Source organism: Dipodomys merriami, unplaced genomic scaffold (genome assembly GCF_024711535.1).
Source record: "Dipodomys merriami isolate MVZ:Mamm:240054 unplaced genomic scaffold, mDipMer1.0.p SCAF_7, whole genome shotgun sequence".
NCBI classification, from domain to species: Eukaryota; Metazoa; Chordata; class Mammalia; order Rodentia; family Heteromyidae; genus Dipodomys; species Dipodomys merriami.
The window spans coordinates 7784098-7806844 of NW_027206290.1; the positions used below are offsets into that span (position 1 = coordinate 7784098).

At 37.5% G+C, this 22747-nt stretch overlaps 1 protein-coding gene across 6 annotated transcripts in view; it reads right to left on the reverse strand.

Moving 5' to 3' along the window:
- The window catches only part of Zzz3 (zinc finger ZZ-type containing 3), an 80078-nt gene that overhangs the window by 25712 nt on the left and 31619 nt on the right, over positions 1-22747 (reverse strand). For 5 of the 6 annotated variants that reach the window (XM_070007326.1, XM_070007325.1, XM_070007329.1 and 2 more), the window contains one exon: positions 15014-16575. In XM_070007326.1, the coding sequence (XP_069863427.1) occupies positions 15014-16524 (1511 nt within the window). In that variant the 5' untranslated portion in view covers positions 16525-16575. Of the gene's footprint in view, positions 1-15013; positions 16576-18588; positions 18701-22747 lie in introns of those variants that run through there. The other variant, XM_070007327.1, reaches the window with a different exon arrangement.

Consider the following 22747-nt stretch of genomic DNA (forward strand, 5'->3'; position numbering starts at 1 on the left):
AAAAATATTGATTTTGCAGTAAAGTTATTAAGAACTGCTAAATTAAAAAAAAATTAAAATCCTAAAATTTCACAGTAAGAAAGGATCACCAAACTCAGCTCCTCAGCTGTAGTGCTGGAATAAAGGATCTTAGGCACATGCCTAATCCCAGAGATCAATGTCACATAATTAGGAAGGGATCTTAGGCCTCAAGGTTTTCATTTGCTCTATTATAACTCTCTATTTTAGAGATTTACTCTTCTAAGAAGAAATTTCACCACTGTTCCTCAGCACTTAATATAAATGTTCAATTCTTAAGTACCAATAATTTACAGAAAGAAAAGCCATAGGTATTTTTTACTTTACTGCAAAAGTAACATAATTTCACTTACACAAATCTATTACTGTCATTACCTAGAATTCTCACTACAATGCATATATATATATATACACTTTGATTCTACGTCATATTCTGTTTCTCAGTTCCAACTGTCTTGCCTCTGTAATGTTTCATATATTAATACATGTGTAATAATGCATGAAAAATGCATGAATGCTCAAATATATTTTGTAAGCTTTAAGAAAAAATCACTATACATTCACTTTTAAAACACTTTAAATACTTAAAATATTAGCATGGCAGTTTCCTTATTTGGTTTCAAACATCTCATTTTTTTCCCCTACTATACTATGTACCCTGTAATGTCAAACACACTCATTTTATTCACCTTTTTGCCTAGCCAATGTGTAATACATTTTCTAGTATATGGATGTTTAATAAGTCTTTCTGAATGAACAAATATTAACTGATGTTTTGTACAAACTGATAATGAATCTTTGAGGTTCATCAAAGAAGCCAACAAACAAGCAGAAATATCAAAAGTGAGATACAGCTTTTGAGAGTCAGAGCCATGAGGTAACTTCAACATGTTCTCTCTAAGAACACTTCCTCATTCTCCTGCTTAAAATATATCTTATTTGTGTCCTCAAGTCTTGGTTATCAGACACAGTAAAGGCATTTCTAAGAGAGAACCTTATACTAGCTACTCAGGAGGCTGAGATGTAAGGATCACAGTTTGAAACCAGGCCAGACAAGAAAGTCTGAGAGACTCTTACCTCAACTAAACTACCAAAGTGGGGAAAAAAAAAAAATGCCAGAAGTGGTGCTGTGGCTCAAAGTGGTAGAGTGCTAGCCGTGAGTGAAAAAGCTCAAGGATAGCACCCAAGCCTTGAGTTCAAGCCCCATAACCGACCCCCCCCCCAAAATACAAATAGCTCTCTTATCAAATGCATCCCACAGAGTTAATGTAATCCTTATAAAAATTCCAGTGACAGGGGCTGGGAAGTTGGCGGGCTGGGAAGTTGGCTCAGTGGTAGAGTGCTTGCCTTGCATGCCTGAGGCCCTGGGTTTGATTCCTCAGCACCACATAAGCAAAAAGAAAAAAGCCGGAAGTGGTGCTGTGGCTCAAGTGGTAGAGCGCTAGCCTCGAGCTGAAGAGCTGAGGGACAGCGCCCAGGCCCAGAGTTCAGGCCCCACAACTGGACCCCCCCCCCAAAAAAAAATTCCAGTGACTTCACAAAAATACGAAAACTCATCTTAAAATTCATATGGAAGCATAAACTACCCAGAATAGCGAAAGCAATCCTAAGGAGGAAAAAATTATTTGTAATACACTGTAATATCTGACTTTACATACTTCAGAGCCACAGTAGAAAAACAACCTGGCATCAGCACAAAACAAAATATAGAGTACCAAGAAACAAACCCACCAGAAACAGCCAGGCAATTTTTGCCAAAGATGCCAAAAGCATACATTGGCAAAGAGACAGTCTTTAACAAATGGTTCTGGGAAAAATGGGTAGCCACATCTAGATCAAAAAGCAGATCTCCATCACCTTGTACAAAAATCAAGAAAAAATAGATCAAAGCCATGCGCCAATAGCTCATACCTGTAATCTAGCTACTCAAGAGACTGAGATGGACAGGAAAGGCCTTGAGACTCTTATCTCCAATTAACTATCCAAAAGCCAGAAGCATAGCTGTGGCTCAAATAGTAGAGTAGTAGCTAGCCTCGAGCACAAGAGCTAAGGGACAGTACCCAGGTCCTGAGTTCAAGCCTCAGTGCTCACACACTCTCTCTCACACACATAATCTAAGACCTTAATATAATACCTAAAACTGAAACTACTAGGGAAAAACACTTCAAAACATATACATAAGCAATGACCCTTAAGTAGGATTCCAATAGCACAAGAAATATAAGCAAGAACTACTATGATTGTATCAAACTAAAAGGCTTTTAAATAGCCAAGTAACAATCACCAGAGTGAGGAGATAAGACTACAAAATGGGGCAATATCTTTGGTAACTATTCATCTGATAGGGGATTAATGTATAAAGAAATCAAAAAAATTAACACTAAAAGAACAAATAATTCAATCAATAAACAGGCAAATGGAAAGCACACACTTGCACAAGAAGCAGACATGATTGCACTCTAAATTTCTAGCACACAAAAATATCTCCAATAAACCAATGACTTAAATGACCTACTGGGTTCTAGTAAGGTGACAATGGGAGATTCTTAGGGATCACCTTTCACTTTCTTTGGTATCCATTTGGTAAGAATAAACATGAAAATGCAGCAGACTCAGGTCAGCATTGTGGACACTGAACAACCTTATTATTTAGCTTCTAAATTTTATCTTCATAATTGTTACTTACACACTACCCCCAATGGTTTCTTTGACTCAAATTAACCTGAAATGTTACTCTAAGATCAGAAAAAAGAGATAGAAATGTATTTCTTACACTTTTTAGAGTACAGATAATCATCCTTATTACTGGTTATTATGTCTGGTGTACAATAAAAATCAAAATGAGCTGTCAGAGAAACGGGCAAATGAAGAAACAAGCTGCCAAAAGATGAGCAAGTACCAGTAGCTCATGCCTGTAACCCTAGCTGCTAAGTATGCTGAAAGGTGAGGATCAAGATTCAAAGCCACCACAGGCAGGAAAGTCTGTAAGACTTTTCTGTCTTCAATAACCACCAAAAAGGCAGAAGTGGAGCTGTTGCTCAAGTGGTAGAACACCAGACTTGAGTGAATAAGCTCCTCAGCTCCTCAGTGCTCAGCCCTGAGTTCAAGCTCCAGTACTGAGACAAAGGAGGAAAGGAGGGAGGGAGGGAAAGAAAGAAAGAAACCTACTGACAAGTCCTTTACTACCATTTCTTGCAGGAGGAGCAAAAAATGTTTGTTCCTTTTCCCCATTCCTCTCTATTTTATTCTATATGCTAAAATCCTTGCTAAAATTAAAACAAAATAGAATGCTCATCATGAGGGAAAAAGCACGATAAATTTTGGCAAGGATAAGTGACAAAATGAACCTTTATTCACTATTGGTAGAAATTATATAAAGATCACTCTGGAGACGCCTTAAAAAATTAAAAATTTTCAACATAGTATCTAGTGAGTATCAACACTGTATTTGTTCACCCTTTGTGCCCCTCTTTATCCTTCCCAAAACACATCAATTTATAAACAAAAGGTAAAGAAAACAAAGAAAAAATTTAAAAGCCTCTTGTTTCTATTTCTTAAGAGTTCATTTCGATATATATTATTTTATATGATCATATGCACATAGCTATTAAGCTATGTGATCCTCTCCCAGGAATATTCTCCTTTAGTCTCACTGTGTGAATGTCTTGAGACCTGTATAATTTATCATGTCCCAGTGTATTTTTCAACTTGTAGGTGGGAACAGGAGAGAAAAACTGGAAGAGTGAGGGAAGGGGTGACACTGTTCAAAAAGAAATGTACTAAATACTCACAAGACACTATGTTGGAAATGAACTTTACAACTTCAGGATGGAGGAGTTGGGGAGGAGGGAAAGTGGGAGAAAAACGAGACAGGGTAACAATGTTTGACAAAAAATGTACTCATTACCTTACTTATCTAACTGTAACCCCTCAGTACAACACCTTTACAATATGATTAAATTTAACAACAGAAAAATGTACTCCCTGGGTGCTGGTGGCTCATGCCTGTAATCCTAGCTACTCAGTAGGCTGAGATCTGAGGATCATGGTTCAAAGCCAGCCAGGGCACAAAAGTCCATGAGACTCTTTTTTTTTTTGGTCGGTCGTGGGCCTCGAACTCTGGGCCTGGGTGCTGTCCTGTCCCTCAGCTCGCCAGCTCAAGGCTAGTGCTCTACCACTTGAGCTATAGCGCCACTTCTGTTCAGCGCCACTTCCGTCCGTCAGACTCTTTTCTCCAATAAACCACTCAAAACCAGAAGTGGCACTGTGGCTCAAGTGGTAGAGCACTTGCCTTGAGCTGAAGAGCTGAGGGACAGCGCCCAGGCCCAGAGAGTACAAGCAGCCCATGACCAACAAAAATAAATAAATAAAAATGTACTCATCACCTGACATGCAACTGTAATCCCTCTGTATTATCAGGTTTAAAACAACAATTTAAATTTTAAACATGATTTGAAATTAGTTCTAATATTTTGAGTATTAGGGGTATAATTTGTAAGGAATGATATTCATATGTGCTTTAGAGGTTTTGTTTGCTTGGATAATGAAAGGATTGTATCCTTTCTGGGCGCCATGGCTCACGCCTGTAATCCTAGCTACTCAGGAGGCTGAGATCTGAGGATCAAGGTTCACAGCCAGCCAGGCAGGAAAATCCATGGGACTCTGATCTCTAATAAACCACTAGAAAACCGGAAGTGGCTCTGTGGCTCGACTGGTAGAGCATTAGCCTTGAAGTGAAGAGCACAGGGACAGCGCCTAAGCCCAGAGTTCAAGCCCCAGGACTGACAAGGAAATAAATAAATAAATAAATAAATAAATGGATTGTATCCTTTAGGAAAAATAAAATAAAAATTGAGCTTCCATATGATTCAGCTAAAAGTTGGGAATCAGTGTGAATTGAGCTGACATCTTGAATAGCTATGCCCTAGGAATAAAATTGAATCATAAAGAACTCTTCCCCCCCCCCAAAAAAAGAACTCTTCCAGAGGACATCTTAGGTTGAAATTAACTGGGATGGATGAAAAAGCATATACACCAACACCAGATGTTCAATACATCAAGAAGCTCTTGAAAATATACACATTAAGACTCACATGTTCACAGCAGCCTTACAATGACTCTAAACCCAAAAATATCAAATGCTTATCTAATCATAGTGATTAAACTACAGCCCAGGTTACACAACAGATTACATCAGTTACACAACAATATACATGGACAAACTACAAGTATTTCATATCAACACAAGTGAATACCACAGCTACAATGTATGACAAAATAATATATGGAACTAAATGTTATTGCTTACAGATACACATACAGGTGGCTAAACTTTTTTAAATAGCAAAAATTAATTTTCTCAAAAGTAAGGTTAGTAGCTATCTCTGAAAAGAATAAAAGGGGTGGGGCTGGGAAGGTGGCTCAGTGGTAGAGCACTTGCCTTGCATGCATGAGGCCCTGGGTTCAGTTCCTCAGCACCACATAAGCAAAAAGAAAAAAGCCAGAAGTGGCGCTGTGGCTCAAGTGGTAAGTGCTAAGCCTTGAGCTGAAGAGCTGAGGGACAGCGTTCAGGCCATGAGTTCAGGCCCCACGACCAGACCAAAAAAAAAGACTCCCGAGAGACCTCCCAGAGACTGAGACCAATGTAACAGGCAAAAGAGTTGTTTATTTCCAGCTCGAGCTTGGTCCTCCGTATACTCAGCAACTGGTGAGGCTAAGAATAAAAGGCGTGAGGTATAACTATGGAACTATTCACAGGCAATTTCCAGAATACTATCAATATTTTTTAATAGTGGTTAAACAATTATGGGCTGTTTGGTTTTTACAATTACCTTACAATCATATATAAATAATCTATGCATAAGTTATTTCAGAATTTTTTCTTGAAAAATAAGATATATTTTATAGGAAAAGTATCAGAGGACATTTCTACTTTAAAATATTAAAGTTCCCGCAAGAGTTTTAGTCAAGTACCAGCTTTACGAGCACTAAATGCAGAGCTTTATTCACATCATTAAACCTTGAACTTCTATTTCTACAACTTTAAATTGACAGGTAATTGTCTCCTAAGTAATCTAGGATTAAAAAACATTTGTTCTGGGGCTGGGAAGTTGGCTCAGTGGTAAAGTGCTTGCCTTGCATGCATGAGGCCCTTGGTTCGATTCCTCAGTACCACACGAACAGAAAAGGCCAGAAGTGGCACTGTGGCTCAAGTGGTAGAGAGCTAGCCTTGAGCTGAAGAGCTGAGGGACAGTGCTCAGGCCAGAATTCAGCTCCAACAATCGATTAAAAAAAAAAAAAAAGTTCTACTCTGGTCAGTCATTACAATGCATTGTTCACAAATTATAAATAGATTCAATTTACATTGTGTGTAAAAATAAAATAATTGTCTCTTTTCTTCGTATGGAATCATAACCTAGATTTATCAGCTCTTCCCATAATTAAAACCATGCCAAGTAACAAAAAGTATTTTTAAAGACCTAAAGGTCTTTCTAACAAAATGGGATAAGTCAAGGAAAAGGGTTCCTGTCCCTTTCAAAGTCCAAATGAAAGCAAAAGGTCTGTCTGAAAGCCAAGGCAGTGCTGAAAGGAATCCACAGCCGTATCACCTCAAGACACTGAGGCTCCAGAGGCAGCCTAAATGTCCTCAAAAGAGTGCCACAGGGCAAATCAGACCTGGTCCACTATGCCACCATGAAGTTCTCTGTGACCATTAAGTCTGCAATGAATACAGAAGACATTCTATCTATGAATACACATCTTTTCATTGTGGATGTCGTAGCCAAGAACAGCCAGTGCAAACAGGCTGTGAAGTCCTATGACATTGATGTGGCCAAGCTCAATACTCTGATCATGAGAAGACAGTTTTGACTTGCTTCTGACTGTGATGCTTTGAATGTTGCCAAATGATCCTGTAAAACTGGGATGATCTAATGAGTCCAGCTGGCTACTTCTAAATATAGCTTTTTTTCAGCATTAAAAACAAAAATGAAAAAATTTAAAGAACAAATTTCTTCTTTCCACTATCTACTCAAGGGGCAGTATTTGCTTTATCCCACAGGACTATTGTTAAAACTGCCAGGAATACTGGCTGTTCCTTACAATGATTTCTGAAGGCAAGAACTTTTAGATCTATCTGTCCTTCTAGTTTCTACATAGAAATTTGATTGTACTATGTGATCCTTGTGAGAAAAGCGATTTTTCTATTTCTTTAGTACTGTCAGATAGTATAGCTCATGAAACACAGAAAAGCATTCAAAAAGATGAAAAGCACACAAGAAAATATGAACAGCATAGCTATGAAAATGGATGACTTTAGTGATTAAAATGTACTCAGAACAATGAAACTATGCATCATGAGAGTTCTTTCAGTATGAAATAAGAGCCTCCGCCCACTTCAACATTTAAGGCTTAGATACAAATATACAAGGCAAACTTAGCAAATGGAGCCGAGATGGATATTAAACGTTGTAGATTTTAAAAACAACAACAACAAAAATCAGATCACAACACTCAGGAGGCTGAGGTAGGAAGATCATGAGTTCAGGACCAGCCTGGACTAGCCTTAAATAGGATATTATATACATATTTTTTGCTATCAATAACAGAAAAATAAGAACTTACAGAACTAGGTAATCCTTGGACTTTTCCAGAATTATTCTGAGTAACGTATTTTTAAATCCACATATATTAAATGTGATTCTGATGAACTTTTTTTTTTTGGTCACTCATGGGGCTGGGCACTGGCCTAGGCACTGCCCCTCAGCTCTTCAGCTCAAGGCAAGCACTCTACCACTTGAGCCATCGTGCCACTTCTGGTTTTGAGTGGTTTATTGGAGATAAGAATCTCACAGACTTTCCTGCCTGGGCTGGCTCTGAACTGCAATCCTCAGATCTCAGCTTCCTGAGTAGCTAGGATTATAGGCATGAGCCACCAGCACCCGACCTGAATGAACATTTTTAAGAAGAAACTATCACACAAAAAATAAACATTGTTGAATTTTGAAAAGTATGTGAGTTTCAACAGTAATGGTAAAACAAAGTTAAGACATACCAGGCAGAACAATGTCAAAAACATAAAAACAATGCAGGTCAAGTGAAACAAGGTAAGAAAATAGTACATAGAAAATACACCTCGAAGGCAAGCAAATACTACAAAACTAAAATATTTAAATCACTAGTACAAAGAGTTACACATATGATGAGATAAAAAATATGGATTTTGGGGCAGGGAAGATGGCTCAGTGGTAGAGTGCTTGCCTTGCATGCATGAGGCCCTGGGTTCGATTCCTCAGCGCCACATAAGCAAAAATAAGCCGGAGGTGGCGCTGTGGCTCAAGTGGTAGAGCGCTAGCCTTGAGCTGAAGAGTTGAGGGACAGCGCCTAGGCCCAGAGTTCAGGCCCCACGACCGGAACCCCCCCCAAAAAATAAGGATTTTACTACCATTCTAACTAACCATTATCAGTATCAAAACAACTTAAACTTAGGCTCTCAATTTCCTCTTCTACAAAGAAAAAGAGTCTCCAAACTTTTTTTCCAATAGCAGAAAACCCAGATGGTCTATGGAATTACCAAAAACAAACATAAAAACAAAAACAAACTCCACAGATTATTCTGAAGCACTTCAAGGATAAAGAAGTAGCATTCTGCCAGGCACTGGTAACTCAAACCTGCAATCCTAGTCGCTCAAAAGAGGCAAGGATCTGAAGAATGCTTGTTGGAAGCCAGGAAAACCTGTGAAACTTTAATTTCCAATTAACCACAAAAAAAGCCAGAAGTAAAGCTATGGATCAAGTGGTAGAGAGTGAGCCTTGAGCAGTAAAAACTAAGGGACAGTGAGTGTCCAGGCCAAGTTGTACCAACATGCACACAATGTGCACACATGCATGCACACACACAACATTTAAATGCAATGGAGTGCAATCACAAGTTTTGGACAATGAAGGACAAGTAATTTGCATGGCTAATACAGTAACAATGTGTAAAATGAGCTTGAGAAATGAACAATGCATAAAGGTAAGTAGCTGATTATAAGACTACATTGAAAACATTAGTATTGAAGCTGTTAGCTTTGTTTCTAAAAAGCAGAAAGGTTAAAGGAACTTAGTTGGCAAAAAGCATATTAAATCTCTCTTCAAGAAATCAGAGCCTGTTAGACAGGAAAGGGAGATCTTTTCACGTTTTTCAAACTCTCACTGAGTATAAGTTCCAGGGAGGAATCTAAGACTTAACAAGTATAGATTCTCTGTGGTATGAATGGCTCACAAATGAGTGAGTTCCTTACAACTAAAACAGATTCAAATAGATACTGAATGATCACCATCAAAGGATTTTATAGAGGTTTTATATTAACAAAGAGGAAGTTTATACTGTATTTCCAGCCATTAGTCAAGAGAGTTTCTAAAGATTAGGAAACATTTAACTATCAAATTTCCAGCAGGGCACCAGTGGCTCATGTCTGTAATTCTAGCTACCAGGGAGGAGAGTGAGATCTGAGGATCATAGTTCAAAGCCAGCCTAGACAGGAAAATCCATGAGACTCTTATCTCTAATAAGCACCAAAAAAGCCAGAAGTAGAGCTATGGCTCAAGTGATAAAGAACTAGCCTTGAGAAAAAAAAAAAAAAAAGAGGAACAAACACTGCAAATACACTAAACAATTACACCATCTTACTGAAGGAGTAGAGGGGAAAAAGATAAGTAATTCGGAAATAAATGTTATCCATAAGATTAATGAGAAAAGGAATTACACACAAACACTTGATGTCTTGATGTCAACAGTTGAAATATGGACTAATGATCCTCAGGCTGTCTATATGCATTAAAAATAAATAAATGTAATTAATGGCCAGATTTGTCACTCCTTGAGTAGAAATTTATAGATATAAATCAGGATAAGCTTGGTAGTAATTGATTAAATGAACAAGCTTAGATTCAGATAATGGCATGCAAAATATTTATAGATAAGTGTATATACATAGGTTAATATACTCATACATTTTCTTGTTCTATCAGCTAAGACAACAAGAAATCAAAATAATTCATCTCTAGCATAGCTATGCAGGTATGGGGAACAGAGCAAAGTTCTAAAGGAACAATGAATTAAACTTATTAGAATAAAATAAGACATCCAGCCAAAGACCTTTATCCTGTTTCCTGAAGGTCCCCATTACTTACAACACTTCCTGACCCCAGGGAAACACGTACTGTGATAAAGAAGACTGTTTATCTAGACTAGTTTACATTACAACTCTATAAAACTAGGATCTCTTTCAGCATAATCTATAATACTTTTGGGGACATGGTAACTGGGGTTCATACTTAGGGCCTCACTTATAGGCAGGAGCTCTATCTTCTGTGCTATTTCCCTGCCCTTTGCTTTTAATTTTCAGACAAGGTTCTGTTTATTGCCTGGGACTGGTCTCAGGCTGTAATCATCCTACCTTTGCCTCTGGTATCACTGAGATTACAGACATTTGCCACCATTCTAGATATGTTCTTTGACCTACATTCACTCTTTTTAATTTTTTTTTTTTACAAAGAATGCCTTCAAACCAGTCATCTTATCTATGCCTTCTATGAACCAAGGATCACAGGCATGTGTCACCACACACAGCCCTATATTTTCATACCAAAAACTTCAGAGGACCCTAACTCTGTCAGAATAACTCATTAATGAAAGAGAAACAGCTGAAGCTTTTCAGTGTTACTCTGAGGTACATAAACTATATGGTGGCTTCTATAGCAAAGTTTACAAAGCAATCAATAGAAATTATTTTTATACTTTTATCTCCACTAATATCATCCAGTAATTCACACAATGACACAGCACTAATATGAAAGAGAAAACAAATGTTCTAGTTATCTATGTTGGAGCACATCTGTAATTCTAGTAATGGGAAGTCTGAGACAGAAGGATCCAGACCAGCCTGGATCTCATATCAATCAAAGCCAATCTGAACTAAATAGCAAGACCCTGTCTCAAATAAAAAAAAAGGGGGGGGGGTGGAGGGGAAGGGAGAGGAGGAGAAGAAGGTATGGTGATATATGAATCGAGAAAGCTTTCTCAATTAGAAGTAGAGGACAAGAACACAGGAAATGGTAGATTCCATAGTGTAGGCAGGCTTGCTATATGAAAGGGCCTATAGTGAAAAATATATACTATTAAAAACCTCGAAGAAATCAAGGTTTAGCTTGGTTAGACATTGAAAAAGAATGTTTTAAAAAGGAAGCAGAGTGGGGTACCAGTGGCTCACACCTGTAATCCTAGCTACTTAGAAGGCTGAGATTTGAGGATCACAGTTCAAAGCCAGCAAGGACAGGAAAGTCCATGAGATGCTTATCTCCAATTAACCACCAGAAAACTAGAAGTTTTCAAAGTCTATATATCCTAAGAGCCCCATAATAATACTTGTTCTCATCCACTGATCACAGAATAAATGTCTTTTAAGTGTTAAAGTCACTATTTTTTTGGGGGGTGGAGGAGGGTTCTGGTACTGGGGTTTAAAATCAAGCTTTACACTAACACAGCTTTTTTGCTCATGGTTGGTGCCATGCTTCTAGTTCTGGCTTTTTGCCAGTTAACTAAAAATAAGAGCGTACGGAATTCTCTGCATGGGTGATGGCTTTGAATCTTGATTATCAGATTTCAGCCTCTTGCATAACTAGTATTACAGGCATGAGCTACAGGTGCCCAACTATAACCACTATCTTCACATAACTGTTTCATGGGAAATCATCCTTTATAATCATTGACATCTTGTATGAAAAATGCTATGGTGAACTATTAGGAAAATATTTTCTATGGTCAATAAAAAGCAAGACCTAAGAGAACATCCCTTTTGTCAAACAAGGAAAAGCAAAGAATAAAACTAGTAAAATACAATTTCATGAGATTGGGAATGTAGATCACATGGCTAATATAGTGTTAGACCCTCAGTTCAATCCCTAGAACCATTGTGTGAGAAGAAAGGGAATGGGAGAGAGAAAAAGCAGGGAAGGAGGAAGGGATGGAAAAAGAAAGGCGAGGGGGAAACAAAACAAAACAAAAAATATTTTATAAATATTCACAGGTATGCTGGTGCATACCTGTAGTTCCAGCCGTTTGAGATGCTGTAGCAGGAAGATCACTTGGGCTTAACAATTTAAGACAACCCTGGGCAACATGACAAGACTGTATTTCCCTTCCCTACCCCCCAAAAAGAATTCAGTTGTGGAACTTTTGATATTCCTCCAAGAAACACGTCCTACTTCCTTGCACCTACAGAAAAATAACTGTACTAGATATGAATGGATATAATTTCACAATGTTATCAGACACTTTGAATCATATACTGTTTTGTAGAATGGCAACTTCTTTGTACAACTACTTAAAGATAATAAAAAAATTTTAAAAATAAATGATGAAAAAAATTCCACTTTTCTTTTGATTTGCCTTTTTCCTTTTTGAGGCAAGGTCTCACTAAATAGCCCAGGCTGGCTTTTTCCTCAGTCTCCCAAGTACAAGGATAACAACTATGTGCCACCATCCCCAGCTCAGCTTCCTAATAATTGAAAAGTTCTCATTTATGCAATTATATTTTCCTAATTCAAACTGGACTTCAAAAATTTTATATCAGAGACTTCTTTAACCTTTTTACTAAAGTAAATAAAATGGTCATATAAAATAAGACTGCTATTAAATCCAATATTAAAACACTATATTTTTGGGGGGGGTGAGAATCAGTCATGGGGCTGGAAGTCTGGGCCTGAGCTCTGTCCCTCAGTTCTTCAGCTCAAGGCAAGTGCTCTACCACTTGAGCCACAGAGCCACTTCCACTTTTCTGGTGGTTGGAGATGAGAATCTCATGGACTTTCCTGGCTTTGAACTGCAACCCTCAGATCTCAGCCTCCTGAGTAGCTAGGATTACAGGCATAAGCCACCGGCACCCAGCAATTTTCAATTTTCCTTATTTTAAAAATAGTGTTTTAGCCAGGTGCCGGTGGCTCACACGTGTAATCCTAGTCACTGAGGAGGCTGACATCACAGTTCAAAGCCAGCCCGGGGAAGGAAGGATCACAGTTCAAAGTCATCCCGGAGAAGGAAGGTCCATGAGATTCTCATCTCCAACAAACCACCAGAAAACTGAAAGTGATCCCGTAGCTAGTGGTAGGGCGCTGGCCTTGAGCTGAAGAGCTAAGAGACAGCACCCAGGCCCAGAGTTCAAGTCCCACAACTGACGCCCCCCCCTAAAAATTTTTTTTTTAATTTTCAGAAGAGGCCTATGCTAAAAAAAATCTATTATACCACTATATTTAAAAAAAACCTGAGGACTAGGGGTTAGAAGTGTGACTCAGGTGGTAGAACACAAGTCAGTGAGCAAAAGCATTACATACACCAGTTTGCTATGAGCAAAAAAGCCACGCGGGAGCACAAGGTTCTGAGTTCAAGCTCTAGCACTGCCACAAAAATGAATAAAACATGGGCTGGGAAGGTGGCTCAGTGGTAGAGCGCTTGCCTTGCATGCTCAAGGCCCTGGGTTTGATTCCTTAGCACCACATAAGCAAAAAGAAAAAAGCCAGAAGTGGCACTGTGGCTCAAGTGGTAGAGCACTAGCCTTGAGCTGAAGAGCTGAGGGACAGCACCCAGGCCCAGAGTTCAAGCCCCACGACCGGACCCAAAAAAAAAAAAAAAAAAAGAATAAAACAAATAAATCTGAGAGATTTACTCCACCAAGGGAAAATAAATATTATTTCCTACAAATGAGATTTGATACTTGATATGTATAGAATCTGGAAACTCTTTTAACAAACACATTAGAAAGGTCCCTCAAGTAAAAATAGTTTTACATAGCCAATATGAGCTGACTGTGAGAGTAATTTCCAATGTGTTTCACAGGCTATGCACTGTGGTATATTCCTATAATCCTAGTTTCATAGGACTGCAGTTTGAGGCCAGCCCAAGGAAAAGGTTAGTAAGACCTCATCTCAATCAAATTGTGATGGTGTTCATCTGTAGTTCCAACCAGGCAGAAGGCATAGATAGGAGGATCACACTCTAGGCTGACATGGACAAAATGCAAGATAGTATCCAAAATGATAACAACTAAAGCTAAAAGGCCAAACTGTGGCTCAAATAAATGGTAGAGCTCCAGCCTCAAGAAAAAAAAAAAAAAAAAAAGCCAAGGAAGGGCTCTGTACTGAGTTCAAACCCCTGCATTAAATGTTCTATATAACTTGTAGATGCTAACTCTTGCTAATGCTAATTGTAACATACAACTGTTAGAAGTAACTACTCTCTGAGCAACAAAAGTAAAAAATACATAAACTTTCAAATAAAAAAATTTAATTGGAATTTAAGTGTAAATGACTTAAAGTACATTCCTAGCTTGCCAGATTTTCTATACTCACTACACACTTACAATCTGGAGGGCATGAAACCCTACAATTATAAAACCAAAGAATCCTGTGATAATTCAAGATGAAAAACTTTTTTTTTAAAAAAGCAAAAACACGACCGCCTTATGTTTATGTGTCTTTTCTAATTGAGACAAGAAATATGAGAACTAGAACAATTATTTTGTCATAAGAAAGGGTAATGAACTAGAATTTTTAAGTTTTTCTTTTTTAGACAATTTTTTGGGTATTTGCCTTATGGGGCTTGAACTCAGGGCCTAGGCCCTGTCCCTGAGCTTTTTTGCTCAAGGCTAACTCTCTACCTCTTGAGCTACAGCTCCACTTCTGGCTTTTTGTTGGTTAATTGGAGGTAAGAGTGTCATAGACTTTCCTGCCTGGTTGAACCAAAATCTTCAGATCTCAAACACATGAGTAGTTAGGATTACAGGTAAAGCTTCTTTTTTACTAGTTGAAAAATCATGTTAAATTTAAAATCTAGCTAAACATTAATTTTAGCTATAGTAAAAAAAAAAAAAAAAACGCATGTAAAGACATTTATGGATACAAAAATTTGGGGAATGGTAGACAAAGCAGAATTCATGGTTACCATAGTTACACATACTCTTTGTTGTGTTTCAGTGCCACATGATCTGATTCAAAGTAATAAACATCAGGATCATCATCTTCCTCTTCTGTAATGTGTTGACTGGCACTCTCTTTGGCCGATGGTAAGTGTCCAATATTGAGTCTTGCCTCTGAGGATGACTTACTTAGTCCTTCACTTCCATAGTTTTGAGAGTCACGACACACAACTTTTTCATTCTGAGAAATTTCATCAGGATTTGTGGTAGACTCACTTACATTATCACTAAGAGTTGTATTTGTTTCATTGGGACTAAGATTATTCTCCTCAAATTGTCCATTTTCTCGGCAAGGAGAACTGTTCTTAGTGGGACTACCTCTGGTAGGGGCCGCCCTCCGTGGTGAAGTTCTCAAGGTATAGCGATGTTCTTGAGGTTCTGATAAAGACATTATTTGAGTTGAAACACAGTCTAGAATGGAAGATTGTTCTTGTTCTCCCAAGACCGGCATATTGTCAGTAACTGTATCCAGGACGTTACTGGTGTTTTCATTACACTGTTGTTTTGAGGCACCGCTATCTCCCACCACATCCACATCCACTTCCTCCTCAGAATCCCTTAAAGATGACTGAATTTCAGAAACAGGGGCTGAAGCTGGCTCAGTAGATAGCTGATTAACATGTTCCACAGGCAGGCAGGCAGTTATCATTTTATGGTCCTCCAACTTGACCTGCACTTCTGAATTTGTGCAAGGCACATTATGGTCTATATAACCGTCCTTCCTACTATCAAGGAACATTGAAGTCGGGATTTCCAAATCCCCATTTCCAGCTACTGATTTTTCCTGTAACAAATAGGAACCAGTGCTATTTTGTTTAGTGTTCCCATCAGGCTGACAGTCATCACAGTTTATAACAGCTGGATCACTGTCATCAACACCATTGACAGCCAAATAGCCTGTGATTTCTTCAACTACTGCAGAATTAAGTGGCCCTTCCTCACTGACATTCACCTTTTTAATTTCCCTTTTCTCACAATCATCCAGTATAAGACATCGACAAGCTCGTTTAGTCCCTTGAAACTCTGCATCATTGTCCACTACTGAACTCCTCTGTTCTATTGACTCCTTGTCTGATTTTATAGGTGAATCTTCTTCTGAACTGTTTGGTGCTTCAGATCTAAGACAACGCTTAATTCTTTTTAAAACTGGTGATACAGGTTCTGTTTGCCTTCTCTCACAATTTTCTACAGCCTGCCTTTCTATGTTATCCTTTTCTGAAGAAGAAAGTCCTCTTTTCCTAGGGCTTACCCATGATTCTCTAGTACTTTGTTGCTTTAAATCAGTGGTTCTTCCATTATTATTATTTCCTTTCTGAATCTGTATAGGCTCTGGTCTCTTCTTTGGTGATCTTGATCGTACTTGAGAATGAGAAGAGATTTCTTCCGGGTGAGCAATGCTACGATTCCTTAAAGTTCTACCACAAAAAGATTCATCCAAGCCGTTTAACCCCACTGTTGATCTTGTAACACGAGTAGATCGGGAAGCAGCCATACTATGGCAAGTCCCTATAATACGGTCATCATGATCCACTCATTGGGAAACCTTCAAAAATGTAAACAAAATAGTGAGAAAAGGTCATAGTTAATATATCTAAAACAAAAGAATGAAGCTACAACTTTTTAATCCAAGTAAAGTCATATTAACAAATTATGGGACAAATAACATTTCCAGTAATACTAGTGACAAGTAATAATGAACTATTCTATATAATTAACATATTAACCCACTCAAGTCACAAATTCAGATAGGTACTACTCTTATCCCTACTTTACAAATGAGTCATGAACTCTCCTTCAAAGCAGTTTGAAGTAACTGCTTAAGGTCACCTAGCTAGCATAGCAGGGCTCCAGAGACCATGCTGTAGGCCTGCCTCATTGTTCATCAGCCTCTGGAGACACAAAGTATCTAGAACTGATCTAGCTTAAAGATGAAGTGTCATTCTGATTAAAATAATAATTCTGAATATACTAGCAGCTATTCTATTAAAAAAACACTAATTACCTCTAATATTCCCTCAAAACAGTCCCTGAAGAAAGTCCCTATTTTTTTTTTAAATCATTCTTAATGAGTTTTGAGTCTGAACGTTTTCTTTTTCTTTTTCTACCTCTGTTTTGCTCCTGGAGCTTGTACTCAGGACTGGAGCAGTATCCCTAAGCTTTTTTGCTCAAGGCTAGCACTCTACCACTTGAGCCACAGCTCCACTCGCAGCTTTTGGTTAATTGGAGTTAAGATCCTCATGAACTTTCCTGCCTGGGCTAGCTTTCAAACTGCAATCCTCAGATCTCAGCCTCCTGAATATCAAGGATTACATTACTGAGCCACCAGTGCCCAACTGATATGAAAATTACTAATAAGCTACTTGACACCAAAAATTTTTGATTCAATTATACTTTTTGGAATTATATAAATGGACAGAATCCACTATGTTAGCATGCACTAGCTAACAACAGAGTCAAAGAAAGCCTTCCTAGTCTAGAAAACGGTGTAAGTGACCAAGTGAAAGTAAGTATGCTAAAGATAACAGAAATGGGAAATAAATCACTGAAGAAAATAGGTATAGTTAAGAAATTGGGAATATGTATGTATATATAATCCTACTCCTTGGAATTCCTATACATAGTGTGTGCAAGTTTAATGCATGGTTTCAGAGGCAGGTTCTATGATGTAGATGTTTGATGATTCTAAGACAGAAATGTGGAACATACTGAAAAATGCCTTGACTGGTCCATGTGGACAAACTCAAAAAGATTTATTATTTTCCAAAGGTTTCCCAATCAGGAAGAATAAAGACAATACTAGCATTTAAAGCTTCCATGACTCTGGCCCTTTCCTGTTTACCTTTCAGTTAAGATATTTTGTCATTTCACTGCTTAACTTCAGCAGCACATAGTATGGTTAAAGAAAGAGGGCACTAACTCCTATAAAACGAAGTTTCACCATCCCATCCTCCAGCTTTGTCATCCTTCAACAGCTTACCTGACATAAAAATAACCTTCAAAATGCCATTTAATTCCTCCCCCACAAATCAAATGCAACCTCTCCGTTGCCTCAACTAAAGGTACCTATAATAGTGGAAAGGTTAGAACTACAGAAGACAAAGCAACATGCAAAACACACATAAAAGAAGCAAGAAACTGTCTCTGTATTTCTAGCTGCTGACAAACAAATTAAGAAAACACTCAATAAAACAAACAAGCTGGTTGAAGGTAGTATCTCTGTTTTAAAATCTGGCACACTCATACATTTTTAATTAGCTATTTAAAAAAATCTCACATGATTCACAAAATTAACCTAGAATTAAATAATTCCTTTTTTTCTATTTTACTAATCAGGACACAGAAATATGTTTCTTATAGAAAACTTTTACTGTTTGGGAATTCCTTAAATGGATCTGTGAAACATAAATCTCTTTTGCTAATACTTTGTCACCAAAATTATAGTCTCTTTTTACTTAAAAGTATTGGACACCAAATGTCCCATAAATTTCTAATTGAAATAAATTTTAACTTTAAATGACATTTTAAAAGAAAATGATATGTACTAATAGCTTCATACCTATAACCCTCACTAGTTTGGAAGAGATCCAAAGAATAGTAGTTTGAAGGCAATCCAGGCAGAAAAGTCCCAAGAAGCTCCATCTCCAAAATGACCAGCAAAAACACAAGTTGGAATACTGTGAAATATGTGAAATTTATATAATCACCTAATCTCAATTAAAGAAAAAAGTGAGAGAAGGGATGGGTTAAGAGAGATGGGTGACAATGTTGTCAGACACTTTGTACTCATATACTATTTTATAGAATGGGAACTTCTTTGTACAACTACTTAAAGATAATAAAAAATAAATAAGTAAGTAAGTAAGTAAATAAATAAATAAATAGAAAAAAAAACACAAGTTGGAGGCATGGCTGAAATGCTAAAGCATCAGTGAAGCAAGCAAGCTTAGCAACCATGAATTCAAACCCTAGTACTATTTCCACCCAAAACAAAAAAATATTAAAAGTACTTGTTTCTTCTACCCAAAGCTGGAGCTCTCAAATGTACAGATTAAATATTAAACATCTATGTATATGTACAAAGCTACCAAGTTACTTTTATAAACTATTTACAAAACTTAATGTAAACTTAATTATATTCATAATATAGTTCAAAAAGAATTCGGGCAATCACACTATTTTAGAAATACAAACAATCTGTTAGGCTTTACTTTTTAAAAAGCAATGATGCTGGCATCAGTTGCTCATGTCTATAATCTTAGCAATAAGAATGAGTTTCAAAGCCAGCATGGGTAAGAAAATTCATGAGGCTCTTATCTCCAATTAACAAGCAAAAAGTTGGAAGTGGAGCTGTGACTCAAGTGGCAGAAAGCCAGCTTTGAGCAAAAAAGTTAAGAAACAGTGCCCAGATCCCAAATTGAAACCCCAGGAGTAGCACCAAAAAAAAAAAAAAAAAAAAAAAAACCATAAAAACCTCTTAAGTAATCCTTTATTTCCTTAACCTCTTTTTTTCTTTCTATACCAATCTGAATGTAAACAAATCTCTGCTTTATAGAAAGAAACTATATTTGATGAAATATATCTACTACTTGGAATGTGTATACATACAAATATACACATATATTTATTAACGTTTGTTATTCTCCCACCATTAGTGATTAAAATATTAAAACACTAATTAGCATGAATGATTAAACATGTTTCTTTTGCTTTTTAAAACTTGTTCTAATTCTATTAACTCCAGTGTTCAACTTTTAAGGTTATCGAATCCTGTACTATTGGACTTCACTGAAAGGGAACACAGTTTATAACTAGGACCCATTATAATGCAAACTATTGCAATTTCAAGTGTAGCCTGAGAATCACTACCCTGGGCATCTTCTGAGAGCCTTTTGAAAATGTACACTGGGGGCTGAAAAGTGTAATTCAGTAATTGAGCACCTGCTTAGAATATGGGAGGCTTTGAGTTTGATACTCAGAGAGGGGGGAAGAGAGGGAGATGCAGTGTATCAGGCTCTACACTGATGACTCATTTTCATATTATGAAACAATGCCTCAGACCAAGGAACTTAGACCATATTATAATAACTTAATGTAATAATCAAACTAAACTCTTTATAATATACCCTTTAACTCCTTACTATTATTTAATTTTTAAAAATTATAAGGCCAACCGGGGGAAAGTGAGGAAAGGTATAACACTGTCTAAAAAGAAATGCACTCTTTACCTGATTTATGTAACTGTAACCCTTCAGTACACAACCTTAATAATAATAAATGTTTTTAGCCCGGTGCCAGTGGCTCACGCCTGTAATCCTAGCTACTCAGGAGGCTGAGATCTGAGGATCACGGTTCAAAGCCAGCCCAGGCAGGAAAGTCCACAAGACTCTTATCTCCAATAAACCACTAGAAAACCGGAAGTGGTGCTGTGACTCAAGCAGTAGAACGCTTGCCTTGAGCTGAAAAGCTGAGACAGCGTCCAAGTCCAGAGTTCAAGCCCCATGACCGACAAAAAAAAAAATTGTTTTTAAAACTTGTAAGACCACAATTTATCTGACTAAGAAAGCACCAAACAAAGGACTGTATAAATCTTTTAGGGAGAACTAACACTTTATATACACTTAAATTATGAAAGTTAAAGAAATTTAACCAATCAGACAAGATTGTTTTTTTTTTCTATCTTAACCTTTTTCTCCTATCTTTTGTATTTCGGATAAACATATATACACTTTTTTAATTTATCTGATAAATAGAGTACAAAATTCAGTTATCAAAAAGGAGCTAAAAATGTTTTAAACTATCCCAACCAACTCCCAACATAGTCTTTCCATGCTTATTAGCAAAATATGGCAGGCAGACGAAAGCTGTTGTTTTCTTCATTTTAGCTGCATAATTCGAAGTTATTGAAGAATCTAGTGAAGAGGACTGGCACACAAAATTACAGTTCTGTCAAACATTAAGTTGCAGCCGGTACCAGTAGCTCACGCCTGTAATCCTAGCTACTCAGGAGGCTGAGATCTGAGGATCATGGTTCAAAGCCAGCCCGGGCAGTAAACTCTTATCTACAATAAAAGCACTAGAAAACCAGAAGTGGCGCTGTGGCTCAAGCGATAGAGCACTCGCCTTGAGCTGAAGAGGCAAGAACAGCGCCCCAGCCCAGAGTTCAAGCCCCATGCCTGACCAAAACAAACAAACAAACAAACAAAAACACTAAGTTGCTAAGAGAACAGAAATTACTTATTTATGGGGCTGGGAAAGTGGCTTAGTGGTAGAGTGCTTGCCTACCATGCATGAAGCCTGGGTTCAATTCCTCAGTACCACATAAAGAGAAAAAGACAGAAGTGGCGATGTGGCTCAAGGGGTAGAGTGCTAGCCTTAAGCAAAAGAAGCTCAGGGATAGTGCTCAGGACCTGAATTCAAGCCACAGGGCTGACAAAAAAAAAGAAAATTACTTAGTTACAAACTACTTCAGAAATATTCCTGCTTTTATTTTATCTAAACAGGAGACATGGGTGTAAACCTCACCTATTTCACTTCTATTTGAGCACGGAAATTCGATTACTACAGTTTTGTTGATTTTTAACCAAGAGGAACCATTAGTTAACATATTTAAATGGGAAAAACCTAATCTAACAACCAGACTCAAGTTCTTCCTATGTTACCCACCAACTAATCAAGAGTGAGACTTCTTAGAATATGGAGGGATGCAGAGATTATGATAGATCAATAGAATTAAATACTACCTATACTCCCTCACTGTATTGAAGGACATACATGAGAAAGGCCATTTAACCAAACTTTAACTAACCCCACATAAATCCCAAATCCTATCCCTAAATCTACACAGTCTATTAACTTACAGCAGGGAAACGTTTCTCCAAACTTGAATCTATTCTCACCCAAATTTAAGATAACTTTTGAAATATCCTCTAAATTATTTTCAGCTGTTTCACATCATAAACGTATTACATCGGAAACTTTAGCTGCGGTCAACTTTGGAAAAAGTATCCCAGTTTACCATGTTGAATTGGCATTATAAAGAAATTAATAGCCATATTGGTCTAAAAGTGTTAAACAATTTTTTCCAGTTATACATGGGTAATGCAATATGTTTGACTACCTGGTTTGATTACAGAAACTAAGTATTCTCTTAAAAAAGAAAAAGAAACTCCAGACACTGTAATCACACATGGAGAACTCTATCAGTAGAACCAAGAGTGGTAAAGAATACCTAATAAGGCCTTCCTAATAACATACTACTCCAGCTATCACCTTTACTTTAATGAAATCTGAAAAACCTATTTCAAAGATACTGCCTGCAACCTGACTCATTCCCTCATCACCAAAATGTAAATTTATTTTGAGAATTCAAGAGATGGCAGTCTTCCCATGACACTGATGTTTTTGTTCATATTTATTAATAATAATAGTTTTAAGTAAACAATCTTTAGAAAATTGGTGATGAGAGGCTGGGAAGGTGGCTCAGTGGTAGAGTGCTTGCCTTGCATGCATGAAGCTCTGGGTTCGATTCCTCTGCACCACATAAGCAGAAAAAGCTGGAAGTGGCACTGTGGCTCAAGTGGTAGAATGCTAGCCTTGAGCTGAAGAACTGAGGGACAGCACTCAGGCCCAGAGTTCAGGCCCCATGACCAACAAAAAAAATTAAAAGAAAAGAAAACTGGTGATGATATTGATACCATTTTTGGTAGAAAACTGAA